Here is a 22,605-nt window from a genome sequence, read left to right as displayed (position 1 = left end):
ACAAAAACGACTTAATACAAAAAAAAAAAAAAAAAAAAAAACTGCATAAAAATGAACACAGTTTGAAATTTCACGAGGGAGATTAAATGACAGTTTAAATTAAGTTTTATTTAACGATGCCTTTCAAAATCATTATCCTTTCTTTTGTAACTGTCAGGTTGAATACTCACAGACACATATCCAAAAATATCTGCAAGACTTTTAATTTAAAATAATGATTGCGACACGTGAATTAAGCAGTCCGAGTTGTGCAAATGATTGCAAATATTCAAAACAACTAAATTACAACTCTGGATTCCCTCAGGACCAGTTCATTCACACCATGAAATATGTGATTAGGATTCGTGTTATTCAGTTTCTACCTCATAGAGAAAACAGTTCAGCATAAATCCTCCCCAAACTTTTGGTGCAGAGCCTTTGATAAGGGACTTTGCAGTTAATGATAGTGTGCAGTTACAACACATATCCAGTCAAGTGGCTGATAGTGCAAAGAAATAATTTAAGCGGTGTTAAGTGGCCTATTGTCATTCAAATGAAAAATTATGCTTGGCAGAGGTTTTAGAATGGCTTTTACAAAGCATTGCTATTGTTTGTGCTGGGACAAGGTTTTAGCCAGCCAGAAGTGAGGGAATTACTTTAGAGAGCTGTGCTAAGTTCCTTAGGGTTCAGAGACAAATTGGTTCAGCACTCATCAGGTCTACACTGAAAGTTAGCTCAGCCCTCGACATGAAAACACTGACGCTTTCGTAATTCCACGGACTTACAGCTACTCCAACATATTTAATGACCCAGTTGATTATAATGCATGCACATTCAATTGTTTCGCTTGCTGCCAAGTGTAATTTTCAGACATTTGTCAGAACCTGCTGATACACCGGCCTGTCCGAGATTTGTTTTGCTTTTCCTTGTTTCTCCCGACATGCTTTAAACCAGTTTGATGGCATCTTTTTCATCATCAAAGACTATTTCACTATGTGGCCCTGCCAAAACATGTTTCAAGTTACCAGGACAACGCAGCCCATTAATGGGTTATTTCTAATCAAGCTAACTTTTGTAATTATTAGCTTGGGAAAGGAATACCTTTTGTCTACAAGTAGACACTGAATCCCCAATGAAAAATGCTAAAGGTTTCCATCACCGTACCCGGCTATAAAGACAAATCAAGCTAATGGTAATTACGTCACTTAAGATGATTTGGGCAGATCCCCTGAAGGCTTTTGCGAGCGCTTAGTGTCCATTTGTAAGACAGGGGCATTTCTCTAGTTCGGTCAGTGGTGTCAGAGCCCTGAGGGTGAAGGTGAATCATTCACTGCAGGTGTGTTTACACAGGCAGGGACTGCAGCGGCTGGACCATTGAGCCAATCTATGGCAGCTCTCACAGGGTCACAAGTTCTCGTGGTTAAAATGAATGCAAAAAGCCTTGAAGTAAAACATTCTGCAAAAGGAGGAGTTTTCCGAACTTAAAATGAAACCTTTTGTCTTATTTCTCTAAATTATGGGTCAACTACTATTTCAAAAGAGACTGAAATGCAGTACTTTTGCTGTAGTTTCACAGATTATATTGCATTTGTGCGCATTGACTAATTTCCCTAAAAAGAACGGTGTAACATTCATGAAGATTAATTAATAATTAATTCCGATAACTCGGAATATGTCGTTATTTTTTAATGATGAGAGAGCATTATGTCTGCGTATTCAGCATATTTGTTCTAGGGGACATTTATTTCATTTAAAGATACCATAATTTTAATTGGAAGTTCATTTCCAGTTTGTTTCAAGAGTTATTTTTAGATGATAATAAAAGCATTTAAAGTGCTTTCAAAGTAAAATACAATTTTCTGTTTCACATGTTGCCATATTAATAATCAGCCAAAGTACAGCTTAGTTTTAATTATACAGAAATTCCATTTGCACTTTAAAAAAAATATATATATATATAAATCAGATCAATGTAGCTTGTCTACTTGTCCTCGTTACCAGGCCATAAAGTATTCTAGATGGTTAACAACAACTTTCAAAAATAATACCATCTCATTTTTGCAAGCTGCTGTGGGAATGTATCAGTTTAAATATTATTTGAAGTAACAGTTGTTCAGAATTTGGCCTCCAATGACATTGTATTTTATTGTATATTAAACAAATGACTAAACTAAGATTGAGTTTCTCTAAAGGTCACTGAAAAGACATAGATTTTCTCAAAATGATGTATAATTTCAAAATGTAGTTATTCACGCAAACTCATATGTCATAAAACGCTAAAGTATTTATCCGTACTACCTTTCTGAATATTTCTGCCCCTCATCATCCACAATTTGCAGATAATTTCAGAAAATATCCTTCTGATGCTTTTGAAATACTAGCGCTACAGTACAATAAACAGTCCAGCTCATTTTCTCAAGGTTCAACTGACTCTATAATGAGCCTATTTTTTTTTTCTTCTCCTGACTGATTAAGAATTTTTTGTCTTGACACATATAATTATTTAATGAACGCAGCGACAGAATAAATGACACGTCTTCTGGTTATTATTCTGAGCATCTTGACAAACAAGGCCCGCTGAGTGACCTCCTGGCCTCTCTCAAGAGCGATGATTACACTAATTAAAACTGCAAAACAACTGCGAGGGCCGCGGACACGGCGGAATTAAACGGGTCGTTAAATCAGCGGAGGAAAATATCAACATCCTCACAGACAGCTCCTCTTTTCCTGTCTTACAGTGAAGTGAATGCTAGCAGTGCCTGGTCACGCACAAACACAACAAAACGTTTAATTGGTTCGAAGCTACATTTAAAGTAAATCTTGTCCCAAATGGATTGGTGTTAATCACACAGTTCAACACTCTAAACACCGCTTATCTAGGGAATCTCGGCAGCGATTTTGTACTTCTAGGTTCACCTTTTATTTCTGTTTACATGTTCTTTTCCTCAAGTGAGGCAGGTTTCTAGTGAAGAGGGATTGCTACATCCGTATGTCTCCTTCATGACAAAAACCTGGATTTCAATGCACCATAGCCACGTTCAAGCATCTAATAGGATTGGTGTCAGATTTCGTTTTTTTATGTTATTCTTTTCCTAACAATAACCATTTCCCCCCCTTAAGTGTTTCAACATGTGCATCAAGAGTTTTCCTCCGCGCTTCACAACAAATCAATACGGGTCAAGGTGGAAGACAGGCCTGCAGCTAAAAATCGCTGCACAAGCGTCAAAAATGTCCGACGTCGAAAAGCGGATTGTCCTGCTTTAGATGCTACAAACACACAGCTCAAGGCTTTGTGCCATGTTCAGAGAGATTAATAGACCGAGATGCTTTTGATAGGGAAGTGAGCCGCCAAGCAACCCCTCTAAGCGGAAGGATGCATGTTCTCTCAAAGCCAGTCTCTTGAACATTCCCTCATGGTGAAATGGTTTATGTATGCTTCTCAGTTGATGCATGTTTCTTCCGGACTCCTGGAGGACATGGGATTACTGTAAATGATGTACAGGTTATCTTCAAAATGCTGAGGAATGTGGTGCAGGTTTTGCTCACACAAATCATTGCTCGGTTTTTACTGGAACAAATAATTTAATGTGTACTATTTCAATATTTTTGCTATTGGTTTTAAATGACCAGAAGGATGCAAGGTACTCTACCAGGAGAATACTTGACGGCTTAATAGAGTCTACTTCATCCCATTGATGTACAACTGTGGTGAACAAAACACATTTGATTTAAGAAACCTAAAGAAAATGCTAGATACACCAACGCTATCTCACGGCCAATTCGTATGTATTTTACGAGGTGGCTTATTCGTACGAATTTGTACAACCTCACTCGTACAATTTTACACGATTTGTCTAAACCCCAGTGACGGTTAGGTTTAGGGGCGGGGTTAGGTGTAGGTCATTCGTACAAATTCATACGAATTGTGCAACGTAAAATACGTACGATTTGGCAACAAATCGTATGAATTCGTATGAATAAGCCACCTTGTGAAAAATGTATGAATTGCCATGAGATCGGGTTGGATACACAGATTTAAGAAAAACAAGTTTTATCACAGAGTTCACAGTCATTTCACAAAAATGTTGTTCTGATACACAAAAATGACTTTTATGAATTGATTTTAGTTGAATCAGAAACATACAGCACAATCAATGTAGCTTGATTACCAAAACTTTTTTTGAGCCTACTTTTAAGGTTTTATTATTATTATTATTATTATTATTATTTTATGAATATCTAAAAATTAGTATGGCAAATCCATCACTGAACTGAATTCAGCAGTTATTGAATCAACATCCGAGTCACTTACATGTTCAATCCATATTTTCAGTCATATCAATGAATGATTATAATTTTCATACACACTACTGATCAAAATATTGTGTTTTTGAAAGGTCTCCTATGTTCACCAGTGCTGCATCTATTTTATTAAAAATGTAGTAAAAGCAGTAATATTGAGAAATATTATTAACATTTTTAAAAAGTTTAACTTTTTTTTTTTAACACTGACTGACAGTGAGTTTTATACCCAATAATTATAAATGTCTCTGGCAAACTTCACACTGCTGGAAACATTCTTCAGGCTGTTGCGCAATGCAACAATAAAAATATTTTGCACAAGCCTTTGCATTGTAAATGTGTGTGAATTCAAGCCTGGAATTCCGGAATGGTGAAAAGCTGTCATCTTTCAGCAGAGGAGACATTCAGTAAGAAGACTTTTGCAAGATGGGTGTAATTAGCACCTCACAGGTGACGACATCTGCCCTCCTTAAACACAAAAAGACTGAGATGACTAATGGTAGACTGATGAGATGTGGTTTAGCCTTGGACATGTTCTAAACACATTCGGAGATGTTTGTGATTTGTGGAAGCATGAGTTATTGAAATATGCATAAATCAAGGCAAGTTTAATAAAAATACTGTAAAGCTTTACAGAGCTATCTGATTACAAAATCCCAATTTTAATTAGATAATTACAAGATATAAATGATATGGAATGTTCATATACTGAAGATTAACACTAAATCTGAATATGCATACACTATGTTTAGAAAGGTTCGGGGTATTTTGTTGCTCACTAATTCATCAGAAATCAAGTAAAACAGAGGTGAATTTATAATATCATTTTTCTATTGTATTATTTTCTATGAATGCAACCCTGAATTTTCAGTGTCACATGATCCTTCAAAAAAGAAAAGAAAAACAAACTGAGGGAATAAATATGAAGCGATTATATTTAAGATCAAATAAACAACATTTAGTTGTGATTTTTATTTCTTTTTTTTTATCAATTATTGTCAAACAACATTGTTGGGTTCTTCATCAAATTCACCTCATAGTGCGAAAGTTTAGATGTATTTTTTTCTTTGGAGAATTTCATTCTTTGTGGTCAATAAATATCTAACAGAACTTATGAAAATTCTTATTTTTATTTATTTAATTTTTTCAATGTATCCAGATCTAGATTCTTCAGAATAAATTCTGAAAGACTTTTTATCAAAAAGAATAATTGGAAACACTGGCCTGTAAACGTCTACTCTGGACGTTATCATTTTTCACAACACTGGACGCAACAGAGCAACCATGGCAAATCCATTTGTCTTGCATATCAGAAGTAGCGCAGACACTTGGAAACAGAACGTCAGAAACAGAACGAAGCATCAGTTTACTGTCGGGGATTTGTCATGTTGCATCGCCTCGTGCCACACCACATCCAGTGTAGAGAGAATCACTGATTATAATGGGTTCTACTGTCTTCTAGATCCTTGCATCTGCTGTGGACACTGTTTAACACAATTTGAGTGATATACTAAAGAAGGCATTTACAATAGAGCGGTGCTTTACTTTCAGTGAGAGTATATGTGGTAACTGGCAGGGCTGAAACCACACACCTTGCCTTGAGGCAGCACTGACAAGTTTGTGCTACAGTTGTCTGTTGGGTGTTTATGTCAAAGCCCTAAAATTACAGATGCCACCGCCTCAAGGCCAGCAGAGCATAAATCAAGGGAGTGAGTTTCCACATTCCCGCTAATGACCTCACGAGGGGGAGGAGGTTGGAGGGAGGGATGTTTAAAAAAAAAAAAAAAGGTGCTAGGTATTAAGAATAATCATGCAAAAAAAAAAAAAAAAGTTAAATGCAATAAAGTTATTCTAAAACTTTTATCATTATTTATTTACCCGTATCGTGTTTTGTGTGTGTGTTTGTTATTTTCAACATAAGGAAAGCCAATAACACATCTTCAGAAAGTATGGATATGGATTACTTCTATTATGTTTCATGGGTTTTTGTTGTGCATTTAACGGAAATGAGCAGCATTAACATTTTTTAAAGCTTCTTCTTTTGAGCTCCTTGGAGTAAAGAAAAAAAATTCAGGTTTGGGAGAAATTCCAACAACATTTTCTTTTTATGTTTTTGGTCAACTATTTGTTTAAATTAATTATATCAATATAATAATATCTATACATTCTATACGGAAACAAAGACATTTCAAATTTGTAAAGTGCAGTCAACTGAGAAACTGAGAAAAATGTGGAGTGTTTATGGGAATCCTCTCGAAGATGCATCATGTGTTGAGTTCTTTCGCCTTTCTCCCTCACACAGTCATCTCACACTCGCACCCGACTAAACTCCTCGTTTATGACTGCTCAAACCTCCTTACAGCCTACAAATTTCATTTTGCCCAGGCAAATCCTATTGCATATTATCCTGTACATTGCATTAGACCCCTAATCTCTCCTTTCTCTTCTCTCGCTCCATACCTCCGTGGAAGAAAATAAGCGGCTCCTGATTAACCCACTTATGGCAGTAAATAAATGGTGTGCACAGCTGTATGCGCCAGATTTAATTATAAGTAAAAAAAGAAGAAAAAAAAAATAAATACACACAATAATGACCAATCAAACAATATTGGTGTGCTTATGGAATTTATTTAGCTACATAAAAAAAAGACTGACCAAAAAAAAAAAAAAAAAGTGATTCAGAGAGAAATAAAATGTTAAATTACAAAAAAGGACATTTGAATGCATTAATACTGTACTATAAAAAAATTACCTCTATAAACAATTATCAACATGCCAAATCTTTACTCATCAACTGAAGTGAATTTCACATGAATCCCATATTGCTTTTGGTTTCCCATCTTTTCTTTGCTTCAAACCTAAAAAAACAAAACAAAAAAACAAAATGTGAACAAATTTGACAAATTTGACTCAAAATAATCTGGAATAAAAAATACATTAAAAATGCAATACAGAAATACAGATTTGTTTGGATAAATATGATTGCATATAATTGCAGGCAATTTCTGGAAAGTATAATCATTGCTCTAAGCTCACAATGGGCATTCAGAGACCCTCTGAAGGGACTGACTGACCAAAAAGATAAGCAGCATCCAAATACTCAAGCTCTAGCGAATACACACGAGTTAAGACACAGCAGCATGACCAGAAAAGAGGGGACATTTAAAGTGTGAAATGCAGAGTGACTTAATGAAACTGCAGGGTATCAGCACCAGGGACGAAGAGAAGAAGAAGAAAAAAAAAGACAACAAACCCCCAAGCGATTTGCTTCCTCCTTTTTCGGGCTGCCCTGGAAGCCTCCGCTTCCTCTTTGGTGCGGGCGAAGTCACGGCAATCGGCGGCTTGTGCGATTTTCACGGCCAGCTATTGAGAAGGAGACAGAGACAAGCTCAATTAGCAGGAGAAAATCAGTCTGCCTGGCAAACCTCACCAGTCCTGCCAGTGCGTCAAGAAGGTGCTCGAAGAATGCCTCCGGTTCATATCTTCATCACAGCGAGGATGGCAGCACAGATGGACACACACATGCTCGAGTTAAAAAAAAAAAAAAATGAATTTGCTGTTCATAGATAGAAGTAGGGCACCCAACCCTCTGTTTCACCACTCAGCATGGATGTGCATAATTAATGTTATTATCTCACATACTTAATCTGTTCATCTAAAGAGGACCTTTAATTCTGAAAACTGCAGTGCACGCACTTAGGATGGCTAAATGAACGGAGGAGGCGAGAGGCGCATGTCGGCGGTATCAGTGAGGGGAAATGTGTGTGGTGTGGCTAGATTAATTCCAATAGCCAGAGTGACACAGAGGGCTCAGGAAACAAAAGGAGAGTCCGGGCCTCTTCCATCACTCCTGGGATGGGTTTATTATTGGACCGCAAGAAACTCTGATAAACACTTGGACAAATCATAACCCACCCCCATTTTTCTATCCACTGCTTTTCCCTCGACTCCACTGTATTTATTAAGTAATTCTTTTGAACAGTGAAAGAAAACAATCAGAGGAAAAAAAAAAAAAACTAAGTTGGTAATGAGGAAATGTGCTACCATTTGTAGGCTCGGAAAAACCTGGAGAGAGCAGGAGAGTGAAAAAAAAACTGTTTCTATTTTAATTAAGTGGGATAAACTTTATTAGAAAGACTGAAACTAAAATATCTCCTAATGCATGCTGGGATTAGGCAGGTCAGAGTGAGCAGGAAGGAGAAATTAAACTCTAAAGGCTTTTTATCGCCATATTTCAGGAACCAAGGGTGTAAAATGTTCTAATTTGGGATACATTAAAAGCCATAAAGGTCTTTCAAAAAGATTAATGGTACTTTGCTTGGATTTAAGATAAGGCCTTTAGCAGGCTGAGAGAGCGGGGTTCCGGCTGGGCCCTGGAGGCATTCATCTATACAGGCACTTGGAAGATTTGTAAAGGCGTCTGCATAACCTGAAGCTAACACACTATGACAGTTTTTTTAAATCCTTGCCATTTTTTTTTCCTAGGTTTTAAGAGCCATAAATCATGTTTTCTAGCAAGACAGCGCGGAGAGGGAAATTATAATGGGTGATCATTCCCATGTTTAGCGCAGATCCGCTGGCAGATAATTCACACCAGGGTGTTTATGGAGAGGTGTGTTTAAACGGAATAGGTGCTGAAGCTATCGCGAGCAGAAAAGAACGTGCAGATCGCAAACAAGCTTTATTTAATATATATACATATAATAATGTCATGGGTAAAAAGCAGCATTTTGAGACAACAAAACAGGATTTTTTTTTTTTGCTGTCAAGGGGTTTAAATCTTCAGATTCATCTGTTTTCGACACAAGGATTACCCACATCCACTCCAGCGTTAACCAAATTTAGCCCCCGCCACCAAAATAAAGCCCCCCTTCACTCTTTCAGCCGGGACACCACAATTTTCACACACATTACTATATTCAAAACATTAAAGGTCTTAATTATTATTATTATTATTTTTCTTTAAATCAGTCCAGTCTACTATCCATGATTGTCTTTACTGGGGCTCAACATTGATATCAAGCAAGTTACCTAGCAGACAGAACAGATCAAAGAGACAAAAAAAGCTCTCAAATGTCTGATTAATCAAGCCTGGCAAACAGCTTATTTCTTTTAGCCTGCATGCAAGTATGAAAATGAGATTGGGAGCGCAGTACATTGTGGAGATTTGTTCATTCTTATCAGAACAAAGCCGGCGGCAGCTTATTTCATGGATCACTGGCACTGTCATCAGTGTAGCGCAGAGCAGGTGACGGCACTTCTTTCTGTGGCGAGAACAAAATTAGCAAAAAGTCGGCACAAATTAGCCTCTCATATTTTCCGTAATATGACATTATTTTTCATTTACTTTTTTTGATCCACTTTTCATGATTTTCCCTCCTTTTTCATCCTTGTCCCCCTCCTTTTCCCTCTTGTGACTTAGTGCCAAATCCTTTCACATCAAATGCGGGAACAGAGAAAAAAAATGCAGGGCGGGAAAAAAAATGGAACAAAAATCACAACCCCCCCCCCCCAAAACAAAACAAAAATACAAGTGGGCCGGGGGGTGGGGTGTGTTTGGGGTAACATTCACAACAAAAAGTGCTTGTGCTCTTTGTTCTAGGTAGTCACACTAAACCTTCCCATATCTCGGTAAGAATTACATTCAGTGTATTTCCATGTACCTTTCTTCTCTCCTCTTTATAGGTATTGTGTGGCATTTACGCCAGTCCTTGGCAAAGCCTTATTCAATGCTGGGTTTATTAAGCACCATTACATGATATGACCTTTGAAAGGTCTGTGAGGGACTGCTCAGCACTGTAACTACAACGAAGGGCCACTAGGTGGATGAAGCCAACAGCGCTGCAAAACCCAGTTGGTAATGTATAGAAGATCATCGACTGCCACGGCAAATGCTGTAAAGTAGATTAAAAGCAAATTAACGTTCAATATAAATGTTTTGCATAAATTAACAATGCTATCTTGTTATCTGATTTCAAAGTGCTGTTCATTCGTTATAATTTTGCAATTTTTGAGCCTTCCACAAATATATGAAAACGGTTGCAAACTATATGAAGATGGTGGCTTGCAAACTCAGAGCAGACAAAGCTTTGAAATAAATAATATTTTTAATGATTATATCTTAAAAAAAAGCTTTGAAATAAATACAAAAATATGCTATGTGAAAAAAAAAATCTAGTGATTCCCTTGCAGCTGTTTAAAATAGGTTTTAAATTAATTCTGGAGCTTGCATTTGTAACCCATAGCTGTCTCACTCACACCCACATACCGAAAAAGCAAGGGTTGCAAACAATTAAAACTCAGCACCTACAGTTCTATACTAGCTTATACAATAATTGCACATAACATTCACTTTGTAAAATAAGTGAAACACAAACACTTAACACCAATATACCATGGGCATAGTCGACTAATGTAAGACTGGAATAAGTATCCAGTTAAGGTTGTTTATGGGTAGTTTGTACTTACAATTCTTAATAAATGCTACTAGCTCAGTTTTTTATTTCCCTCTTCAAAATGTATAAGATGTGGACATGACCAGCTTAATTAAAGTTAGGTTGAACTGATTTTTCAACCAGATTTGAATTGTTACACTATCTGTATGTAAATAAATTAACAATGTGTATTATTTCTCTGTGTTACCTGTACCAAGATACACCTGTTTATTTGTCAGCATGAAGACGTAAAATGCATAATCTAGTGGACAGATGATCGTACTTGCACATTTTTGTATCCCAGATAGTCTGATCGAGCCCATTGCATTTGTGGGTGCTGAAATTGACCTTTTTTTTTTTACCACAGTGCTTTTTCTCAGTTTTCTCTTGTGTAGCGCCAATTTAACAATGAATGAATACATAAATAAATAGAATTCCACTTACATGAGAATATTACATAATTATATAATTTGTCCAATGCATAGTGAACACTTTTTCATTTTTGAGAACTAATCTTCTCACATTTATTTACATTAACATTACCAATAAATCAATAAAATCATCATTTTGTTTTACCATGCCAAATGGGTTCAGTTTAAATGGCTTGTAATAATCACAGCTTGCATCAAAACAATGCCAAGGGAGATGGCAAGAAAACCACTGCATTGCCTGAATGAAAAGAAACAGGCCACGCTCCCGGGACAATACCCTGTGTCATCTACACTAAAGCGGAGGAGACCAAATCCGCTCAACAAAAGTGACATATTGAGAGTCCTACACTTGATATCCTTGTATACAGTGAAAGATCCTGTTAACATAGCTTATCAGTCTCAAGGGGGTGGTGAGGGAAATAAGACAAGGAGTTCCTGTAATCTTGCCACCAACTTGACAAACAGCATTACAAGACATACAGAGAAGCAGCCTCTCTGAGGGGGATCTAGCTGGAAAAGCTCTCGGTATAATGCACTTCTCTATGTTTCAGCCTCAATAATCTGATTCCAGATACATAAGACTGTCATCTTCAGGGAACAAGGGAGTGGAAAAAAGTCTGAAAGTTCGCTGGCTTTGTGCACATTTCATTATCTTCCCTCTTCTGAGCAGGCAAGGCTTATTAGCAAGCTTTCGACTCGCACTTGCAATAATGTGCCATCAACAGTTTTATAAGCTAATTAGAAAAACAGTTTAATTAATGACTGACTGGCAATAAAATGGCAATCAGAAAAAAAAGGAAACAAGGGTGCTAAGCTTCCACTACCACCAATTAAGGGCTAATTACAAACAAATTATATATGTGTTTTGCTGTGGGCTTTAATTCAGAAAAAAATTGCTTTAATTAAATGAGAAAACATGCTAATTAATTAAACAGCACAAAAAAAAAAAAAAAAAAAAATCTACATTGAAAAGTATGCTTTGTCTATCAAGTAATTAATGAAATAGAATAATCCAAGTGAGATTCCCCAGCATTTGATAAAAGCTTAGAACCCCTTTCAAAATGAATGGGCAAAAATTTAATGTGAGTCATCTTCAGATATAATAAAAGTTCATTCTATGATAAATTGCTAATGCTGAAAGAAAATGGAACAAAAAGGAGAGTTTCTGCTTAGCAGTTTTCTTGTTGCCGGAGGGGCTTGCACAGGAAGAAGAGTTTCTGTACAGATTGGGATTTATCGATGAAGAAAGGGGCTAAAATACCTAAACATACAAAAAATTGTTACGGTGATTAATAATTGGATGAAAAAAATAAATAAATAGACAAACATTATGTTTAATCCAATAAGCCTTAGCAAGCCTGTACAAAAGCACACTAACTTCTTTCATAAAATCTGTCAAAACATGCATTTTAATTGGATCGGTCTCTACCAATGAGTTTGATCTAGCTGCAATAATGGCACTTCAAACGGTATGACACTCCGTAAAATACACACAAAGGCAAACTTCCAGAGAACCTTGTCATTAGAGACCTGTTCGTAGTTACTGACACATGCTGCACTTCAAAAGCATATTATAACAAAACCCCAGCTGATTGGTCAGAGATGAAGGCGAATAAAGGAAACGGCAAAGCAACACATTTAATAGTTGTACTAACGCCAATTCTAATGCATAATCTTGGCTGTGACGCAAAGAGCATTTAAGTCACATACTGAAAGGCATATATGTGTATATGTTAATGAACTCCCGCTCACTCACTCGACTTTTTTGTTTCCTCTAACAACTCCTTAGACTGTGTCTCCGTCTTTGAATCATTTTCATATTGTCTGACTCCCGGAGAACTTGAAATGGACGCGGTACCCCCCACCACTCAAGACAGAGAAGTCTGCGTTTTGAAGTGGTAATGCGGAGCTAATATTTGTGATCAGGGCAGAGAAAAACTGTAGGAAATAATAAAGTGTGACAGTCCTTTGTTTAGTCTTGCTCAGTTCGTCTTTACCACAGAAACTTAGACTGAAGCTCTGCTATTAAATGTGCTTAGACATATATATACATAGACATATACACATATATACATTATATATATATATCTTAGTGTACTTCATATTTTCATAAAGGCAAAATGTTCCTAGCTTTAAGATTTAAGCTTGCTCAGGCACTTTGAACTGGCACCTGTATCTTTTCTTTTGGTTAGAGGGTATGCGGGGAATTTGATAATGCTGTATTTAATTCTGATCAATTAAAAGGCTTTTACCTTCCAAAAGAAGAGTTAAACCTTCTACAGAATATTTGAATATTCTTTTATGAAAGGGAAATCTCAAAAGAACCTTTACTATCCACATTTGTGTTTAAACACCCGGACAAAGATGAAAGCCCACATAATCACACTCTTTTTAGGATAACTTGAAAGAAGGTTTTAACAAATTTGCTTTAATTTGCAGATTAAAGGAAACAGGGAAATTATTATATGATTAAAAAAAGCCACACAAGGAAGCAACCGATAATTCCTCTACATTTTAAATGTTTCCAAACAGGAGATTTTTATATATAAAGCATAGAGTTGAGAGCAAAAGAAAAAAAGATTTATTCCAGAGGATAAATTGGTTATGACCAATACAATCCTTCAAGCATAGGCATAATTTATAAAGATCATTCTCGAGGACAAAAACAAGGGCTCAAATAATAACACAAGACCTTTAGTATATCACTGTCTCATTTTGAACACTTTAATTTAACGATGTATTAGCATGTAAACATATTGCATGCTATTTCATATATCAGTAGACACAAATATTATTAGAAGCTTGAAATTGAGGCTTGCCATAGTTGGGATTACTGACTGTTTGGTTGTTCACCGCATTATCTGCAGGAACATTTATCCTGGGCAGAGTGTTCTGTGGCCGCACGGAGTGCCGTGATAATGAATACTAGTCGGATTAGAAATTAGGGCATAAAATGCCTCACTAATATCCAAATCGCCCCCAAGGACCCTTGAAACGGGGCAACATATTTCTCTGTTTATCCAGAGTTAGTGTTATATACACAGTAAATGTTGCATGAAAGAAGGTTAGTTGTGTTGTGATTCAATTAATTCACAAAGAAGAGCAGTGGCCTAATGATTGACACATTGAGCTCTGGTGCTCATATAGGTTATTCTAGTTCAGATCTCGCTCGCAACACTTTCAGATTCAATTCCTCCCTTTCTCTTTCCATCGTTTCCTGTCCTTTCACTACTCTCTTCTAAACAAAAGTGGTGATTGTTACCAAAAAGTGGTGACTGTTACCAGTTAAATGCTGGTGTTTTCACAGAAATTTTATCACATAAATGCAGCCTTGGCAAGCGTCAGAAACTTCTTAAAAAAATAAAATAAAAAAATCTTACCAACCCCAGACTTTTAAATATTAGTATATAGGTACAGTGGCACTTATATTCAGCCATAATGTATGGCTAACATAACAAATGGTGCAACTCAATGTACCTTAATCTGAAACCCTTCAAATTTCATAAATGATCTTCCATATGTGCAACCTGTTCTATCACTGCACAGCTTAGAATGATGTTACCCTGAACTCTTGATAAATAGTGGAAAAATGTTCCATGAGAGACACTACATCAATAGAGCATGAGGGACTATGTCCAGCAGATGACAAATGCACATTACCTGGCGAGAACTATAATGTACAGTTTTTAGTGGAGAGCAAATACAGCAGCTAACAGTGGCATTACTGCACAGCGACTGCCAGTGTTCTGTCAAAGGCAGACTTCAGCTGTCTGGCTGAGCAAGAGACTCGAGACTGCTAAGTCTGCTGAAATCCACTGATGCTGTAAGAAGCTTTCTGTGACAACATGGTCCTGGTAAGTCAATCAAAGACAGAAGCCATGCAGTTTGTATTTGTGTTTTTACCTGGAAGCCATGCCAAACTAATCACATAACCTGCTAGAATTACTATAGTGGTGTTATTTGATAAAAGGGACTGCCCTTAAACGTTTCAGTGCTGTCAGTTGCAAGCATTTAGACAGCATCTCTGAAATTCTTTACCTGCTTTTGAAGTCTAGATAGACTCTCTGTGAAGGAATGCTTAAATCTGCCATTCTCAACCAAACAAAAGAACAAAAGCGAGGGCTGATGTAGACGCGTGGCATCACAATGAAGCCCATGTAATGATGAAATGTTTCCGAGAATGGTTTCCAAAGAAACAGTTAATATGTTTCCGTCTACCTGGGAAAGAAAAAGATAAAACCACAAAGATACTCTAGAGATAAGCGTACGTAACATCTGTATGGATTACTGCGTAAAGACTCTCAAAAGAAAATTGCTGTTGTTGGCATTACCAGGCAATTTAATGCTTGTTAGGAGCATGATTATCACCTTGCTTTGAACTGATTCAGATCAACAATCAACAGCATCACAAATATGATTTCATTAGTGTGGAGTAAATGGTGTAATTTTCACATTTACACCGAGAGAAACAGAAGCTGTAATTGATTACGTAGGAAACTCATATTTGAGGTTAACACGATTAACGCTGCTCCTCCCAATTAGATGGATGGGAGAGCTTTATCGAAGCATGACCTTTTATCACCAATAAAACTACAAAATTAATCTTAATAGAAAATTAATTATTGCTGAAAATGAAAACACGTTTAAAAACAGGAATAGCTTCGGCTGCAGTATGAAAAAAAAAAGTCAAAGAAAATTATCACAAAAAAGGACTTAAAGAATGAGTACTACGAACCATTTAGTTAACCTAAATATAAAGTTAATAACAAAGATTAATTTCCACTTTTTGCAATGTATCATAATGAAATTTCAACATGAAATAAAGCTTGTTTACTGCGTGTGTGCAGACTGAGACCTGTTATAAAAACCCCAACAACACAATACAATAAAAAAAGAAGAGTATTTGCACAATTGTTCTATTGTCAGACCACTTTTGTAGTAAAAAACACACAGTTTGGGGCAAAGTGATGATATATGCATGATATTTGCAAAAAAAAAAACATCTAAAAAAAATCATGTTATCTTTAAAAATGCTTCAAGTTCATCTAATGTATATGCAAGTGGAAGCACGCACCCAAACCTTTTCTGTACTAAACTGTTTAAGGTTGACAGTGAACATCAATTCCATGCAGTAATACTGAAATCAAAGCTTAGGCCGGAATTTAGTGGAATGCATTTCAGATTCCATTGAATCAAAGTTGCGAGGCTTAAAAATATTGCCCGCTATGATTGCCCCAACTTCAGAAAAGTTGAATGTCTTTTTAACTGTAATTACAGCTGTGCGAATGTTAAATTTTCTGCCAAATTAGCTTCGAAGCGCTTGATCCTATGTCCATTCCTAAAATGTGTCTTTTTAAAACTGCAGGCACTGTATTTAGGTATGAGCTCACTTCAAAGGTGCAAAACTGGCACCTTGAAAATGTTTTAGCGCTCGGGTTGAAAGCATTGTAGCCTTCATTAAAAGGCAGAACCGAAAGTTCTATAGACACTGCCTTACTTCAAACTGGGGGAGGGCTTTCCATTAACTTTAGTGTAAAAGGGTTGCAAGACTTTCTGCCCAAGTCGAATGATGTGTATGTGTGTGTGTGTGTGTGTGTGTGTGTGTGTGTGTGTGAGTGTTTGTAGCCTGTGTCTTTGCAGGCAAAATGGCCACAGACCCATTAGCTCAATTTGTCACAGTTGAAGCGCCCCCCCGAGATGGCTTATCAGGGAAACATACCTCTCGAGTAGCAAGTCTGTCACTCAGTTCTTCCGCCTTCCCACAGTCCCCTTCAGCAATGGCACTCTCTATGCTCTTTTCCAGGCCTGACTGAAGATGAGAAGGAGGGAAATAAAATGAAGTGATTTTCCAAAAAAAAAAAAAAAAAAAATCAAAGAGTAACTTAAAAACTCCCCCAGGCATTTCTTTTTAAAATGATTGCCATTACAACAAATATGTAGATTTCCTCTCATAAATGAAAATCGTTGGTTGATTAAATATTAGGCAAAAAAATCTGTCTAGCCACAGGAGGTTACCAAACATAAATGTTAGTCTTTAATTAGATATTTCCATCAAAGCAGCAGGACTGGTGGAGCAGAGCTCTCTGTCTGCTACTATGGATCTCCATAAGACAAAGACACAACATTCTCATTTTCTACAAGTTTCAATAAATTCTAGATGTGTTTGTTGCTCTTATGGGCAAAAAAAAAAAAAAAAAAAGTTGTGAAAACCCAACAATACATGTATGAACATCCTGATGTAATTTATTCCTGAGCTAATGTATATTCCATATTCTGATTTCAGGAATGGCCATATAATATTCATTCTGCTTAGGTAAACATTTCAGAGGGACTGTTCCAATCAGCCTCGCTCACAACTCTATTAAATTATATTTTCACAGCATATGCTCAGTCCTTTAATAGTGTTTAATCCAAAATAGATATAGCCTTTGAAAGCGAGGGAAAATGGGGCAGCAGAGCGGCCTAATTTAACAGGACAACTGGATAGATATATAATCAAAACAATATTTTAACCCAATATTTTAACTTGCTAATGCTAAATTATTTGAACTCAGCGCTACATGATATGGACAATTGAATTAGCAGTGTTTCCCTGCTTAAAACAAATTACATTTGCCAACATTCTGCTTACATGACAATTAAAAAAATAGCGGCAAAAACTGTTTCAAGTTAATGCTGCAGAAATGATAAGTAATACGCATCAGTGCAAAATTGGCTTGAAGTTACAAATGAATTAGTTCTGTTTACAAAGCTTTTAACTAAAAGAGACTTATTTATAGAAAATGTAATCAGGAAATTCCTGCATGACGAAATTCAATTATGAATATGTGCCAATGTACAAAGTCAGCTTTCTTGAAATCATGCCTCGTTCTCTTACATATTCTGCTCTCATCTCACAAAGTACAGGTCAAAATCATATACTGCAAAAAAAGATGTATTGCTTTAAATGAAACTGAGCTGAATGATATCCAAGCAAACCTGTGCAGACACCACAGACAAACATCCATTGCTGCTAACAGCTACAGTGACATAAAATCAATGCTGATATGGTGATTTAAATGTCTGTTTGCAAATATGTTTTTATGCAGACAAAGGAAGTAAATTACTATTTGTGTTTCAACACAATGCAGTCATATGTGCACACTATAAGCAAAGGCATAATGGTGATTCATCCACTAAGGGCACTTTTCCCTGTTATTAATTTAAAGAAAACAATATATTATAATAAAATGCATTATAGTAGCTTTTTAATGGTGTAATGGCTCTTAAATGTTGCAATCTAGCTTGCACTTTAAAAATAAAATAAATCAAGTTTTCAGTTCACATGTTTGAAAATCTGAAATGTTTTTATCATGACCAAACCAAACAGTATTTGAGAACTTTTCATGTTAAAATTCTCAAATATGAAAAATAATAATAATATATCATTACACTCACATGTCAGTTTCCAAAATCCATTAACATGGGAAAAATGTTTAAATACAGTTTGGAGAAGTTTCAATTTTCAAGATTTCAAGTCGTTTCAAGTGCCACTAACAAAACGATCACCCATTAACCTTAAATTAAGCATTTGTCTGTAATTATATGCGATATGGAAGTGCTATGAAACAAACAAAGATTCTACTGCAACATTTTTAACAAAATGTGAAACTCAAAGAAGCTGATATAATCCAACTTCACTCTGCTAAAAATGGTCCATTTACGGAGGACAAATAAAGGTAAATGCTGTTTTATTATTATTGTTTATGCTGCTCTACAACATGTGATGGACTTTCAGCATCAGAGTGGGAAAAATCTTCATGTCATATTTGTTATAGAAGCTGTCCAGTGTATTTGATTTGCAAACATTCCCCTCCCTATCACTGAATTACAGCATCACAGAGAGCTCTCGACTCCATTGTGCTGTGGCTTTCAATGGCAAAATCCACCTCATATAAGAAATATTAAACACCAACCAGAACAGACAGTGCAGCTACATCCTTATGTCAAGATTAAGGTAATCTCATCATTAAATATAATATGATCTATTCTGTTATGCTCAGTGTCATGCAGAAGAAAAGACGCCTCCTCGCTCTGTCTTTCACATTTGATAGAGGAAACAATTACGAGTCACACATACAGTAGGCACAGAACAGAGAGAGGCTGTGGGATAAAAATTCTTTGAGCATCTGAGTGGAATTAGGACACCCACAGAGTGGAAGAGGAAGACGGCGAAGGAAATCATTGTTACCATGAGAGGAGGTCTGCTACAAGGAGGCGGCTTGAGTCTATCATTGATGCCAAAATACTGCGTGAGCTCCTTCCAGTGCTCCTCCCGTTTCTCTTCAGGCTCCCTGGGCAAAGACAGAGAATGACAGGTCTTTCTTTTTTATTTTTGTTATTATTCACTCCAGGACTAGCATGTATACTTTGTGAGATTCAATTATTTCTCCACACATCCCTTTTTGCTATAACTGGTGGATTACAGAGCCATTGGGAATATATGTGTGCTCAGTGACATAGGCAGGAGGTGTCAAATATGAAGAATGTTGTACTAGAATTTGTTCCCCTCCTTTTCCCTGAAGGTTGAAATGACCTGAACATATATATAAAAAAATAAAAAAATGAAGCATCATGCAACTGCTGATTCTGTAAAAAAATAATAAAAAAAAAAATATATAAAATTAACATACACTAAACAACTATGTATCACACACTACCAGACTTTTCAAGTGGTTCCAAACTCAAAAACGTGTGCCTTGTTGCTTGGAGATGCATGACATATGAAAACACTATGTGCTCTAAAATCGGCTCAAAATACCAAACTTGTTTGATATTCTCCGACTGGATAGAATCAAAGTCTAACAATACAAAACAGAGTCTGTGCCCATCATACACTACGATTTCATCTTAATCTGTCGATTCAAATCTGTAGATTGTGGCAAAAATCTGTGCAAAAGTTGTGTAGCATATTCCAGCCTACCTTTGCATTTTTTGTTGTTGTTGTTTTTTTTTTTTGTTTTTTTTTGGAATGTATGATTGTGAATTTACTTCATATCACATCGTGTTTACTTTAGATAAGAGGAAATGTGATATTTCTGCCATCAATGAACAAATATATTATTTCAGAAGTATATTTAAATTTAAAATCATCATATAAACTTCAGAATAAAATGGGAAGAGAGTTCACTGCCCTGATATTAATAAGTTATTCAGTATATATTAACCTCACAACCGGAAAAACTCATTTAAAAACTGCGTAAGGCCTAAGAACATGTGTTTCAGCCTCAAGCTGTTTACAATACACAACATCTCTCATAGTCTTTTTCATGACCTGCTGAATAATATACTGATGTTTTGATGGAATTATCTATTATGGAAATCATCATCAATTGTCTCGGAGCAAACCATAACTGTCCATCATACCTTTCCTGCTCAGTATCACAATTCTGTGTCCTGCCTGTTTGAGGTGTAAAAAAGAAAATATGTTAATACATTGCGTATAAAAAAAAGTTATGTACAAGCATTATGGCAAATGAAAAAGTGTGAAATTGTGTAATTAATCTCCTCAAACAATGATGCCCGTGGATTAAATTAGTTCTAGTGTAGTAAATCCTACTGGACACCCACGTTTAACCCCAACAACCAAACAAAGTGCCTGGCATTGTGACTGCAAGAGAAATTCCTTTCAAAACACAAATCAACTGAGCTGTACTAATTGTTATGAATGCATTGAAATGAATAAATAGGATATAGTTAACATCAGTAGAAATAATATAGAAGAAGAGCATGGAAAGGTAATGAGAACAACTTTTTATAATGACCTTTCTTGTGGCGCCTTTTCCTTTTCCGCTTTGTTTGTGGTTCCTTCATTCTCTGATCATCTTTTGCTTTCTGGAGCTCTTTGAACTTCTGCAACAATAACAAAAAAAAAAAAAAATGCATACTGACATAATGATATTAAAATAAATTCTGAATGAACAAACAGCAACTTGCTTTGTTTATATTGTAGAGAGATTAACTGTTTACTGCCCAATTAGATCAATAATACATCATTTGATCACTGCAAGATCTGCACTCATAACTACAGCCGATCCACGTACTTGCCACTTATCCAAGGAAACTCCAGGAAGACAATCATCCCCAAAAGCATCATTGTGCAGACCAGTTTTTGTGTTATTACATTGAACATGTGCACAAGCTGAATGAGACTCTGTGTCTGACTGACGTGAGAGCTGCTCGCCTTGTCTGTCTTCTGCTGCTTCCCCTTCATCAGCATCATCCGAGCTCAGGTCAGCCTCAGTGAGACCCGGCGGCAAGAGTCCACTGTACATCTTACATTTGGCAAATCATCCAACACGTGAATATTGTTGACGTCCGCATTATCCTCTGCCATGAAAAAAAAAAACCGCGCCGATTATGTTTAAAGAAAAAAAATATTATTAAACGCTACAGATGACTGATTTAACAATATCATAATATATGAAAGTACTACACTAACAACAGCATAACGCTTACCTTTGCAGACTGTATTTCCGCATTTTGAACATAGAGCTTGATTATTGGATCGGCGGAGGAGCAACAGCTGTAAGAGAAACGCTGATTGGTCACTTGGATCTATTATGAAACGTGACCCTCCACTTACAACTAACTACTACATAAATTATTTTAAATCTACTCTAAATAGACAAATGGATAAATGCTTAACTACGGTCTTTTACCAATTATAATTTGAAAATCAATTAAATATGAAGATTATATATTATATTAAGTACTGGTCTATGTTTAACATTTATTCCTCTAAAACAATTGGTTTGTTATTTCTGGTGATAAATTTGTTACAACTTAACAACCAAAACTAACTGTATGCCTACTATAGGCCTTCAATTAATGCAGTAGCACCACATTTTAAGGTAGGAATGAGTAAACAAATGCAAACATAGTTGTATGCCAGTTCAGCAATTTTATATATATATATATATATATATATATATATATATATATATATATATATATATATATATATATATATATATATATATATATATTTACAAATGGCAAACTAAAACACAATTGCTCATGTTCTCCAGAGTGATAAGAATGCTCTTGTATGAGCAATGTCTCCCAATTTATTCAGACAGCTGAGGGCATCACCACATTATCATTCAAATGATTAGCATGCTAATCTTGTTTAGCCTGTGGCCTTGGCAGACGAAAAACACTGGTGCTTAAATTGCTTATTTATATCAAATAACATCAGTTTTCTGTTTTGTTGCTAAATAGTGGGCTTAGTGCCTAATTGCAAAACCACCTATTTACTTAAATGATTTATTTAGCGTGCACAGATTCGGGGGCAACAAGCTCATTTGTATTGTCCTAATGTCAGAGATTTTCATCAATATAATTTCTGCTTGCTATGCCTCCAGCGAGGGTGCCACTAGTTTTGAATGTGCCTAACAATTTATCTCTTTTGCTCTTTC

At 36.1% G+C, this 22,605-nt stretch overlaps 1 protein-coding gene across 1 annotated transcript; it reads right to left on the bottom strand.

Annotated features, from left to right (window-relative positions):
• Positions 1-6,889: 6,889 nt before the first annotated feature.
• LOC128026300 (protein FAM204A-like) lies at positions 6,890-21,695 on the bottom strand. The gene is made up of 8 exons (XM_052613270.1): positions 21,644-21,695; positions 21,229-21,514; positions 20,950-21,037; positions 20,552-20,585; positions 19,377-19,479; positions 16,866-16,955; positions 7,535-7,644; positions 6,890-7,139 (listed from the first exon to the last, which is right to left on the bottom strand). Exons 2-8 carry the CDS (start codon positions 21,457-21,459, stop codon positions 7,088-7,090), a joined length of 708 nt encoding a protein of 235 aa, XP_052469230.1. The 5' UTR covers positions 21,460-21,514; positions 21,644-21,695; the 3' UTR covers positions 6,890-7,087.
• Positions 21,696-22,605: the final 910 nt, after the last annotated feature.

The sequence above is a fragment of the Carassius gibelio genome, chromosome A13 (assembly GCF_023724105.1).
Source record: "Carassius gibelio isolate Cgi1373 ecotype wild population from Czech Republic chromosome A13, carGib1.2-hapl.c, whole genome shotgun sequence".
NCBI lineage: Eukaryota > Metazoa > Chordata > Actinopteri > Cypriniformes > Cyprinidae > Carassius > Carassius gibelio.
Note: the sequence above shows the minus strand (reverse complement) of the source record. Positions and strands in the feature narration are given on the sequence as shown.

Excerpts from the sequence above, each read along its gene's own strand:
- LOC128026300 (XM_052613270.1), bottom strand. The coding sequence starts at position 21,459 with ATGTACAGTGGACTCTTGCCGCCGGGTCTCACTGAGGCTGACCTGAGC. Across the intron at positions 16,956-19,376 it reads GTAGCAGACCTCCTCTCATG|TCAGGCCTGGAAAAGAGCAT; the intron begins GTAACAATGATT and ends TCTCATCTTCAG. Across the intron at positions 7,140-7,534 it reads AGGAAGCAAATCGCTTGGGG|GTTTGAAGCAAAGAAAAGAT; the intron begins GTTTGTTGTCTT and ends TTGTTTTTTTAG.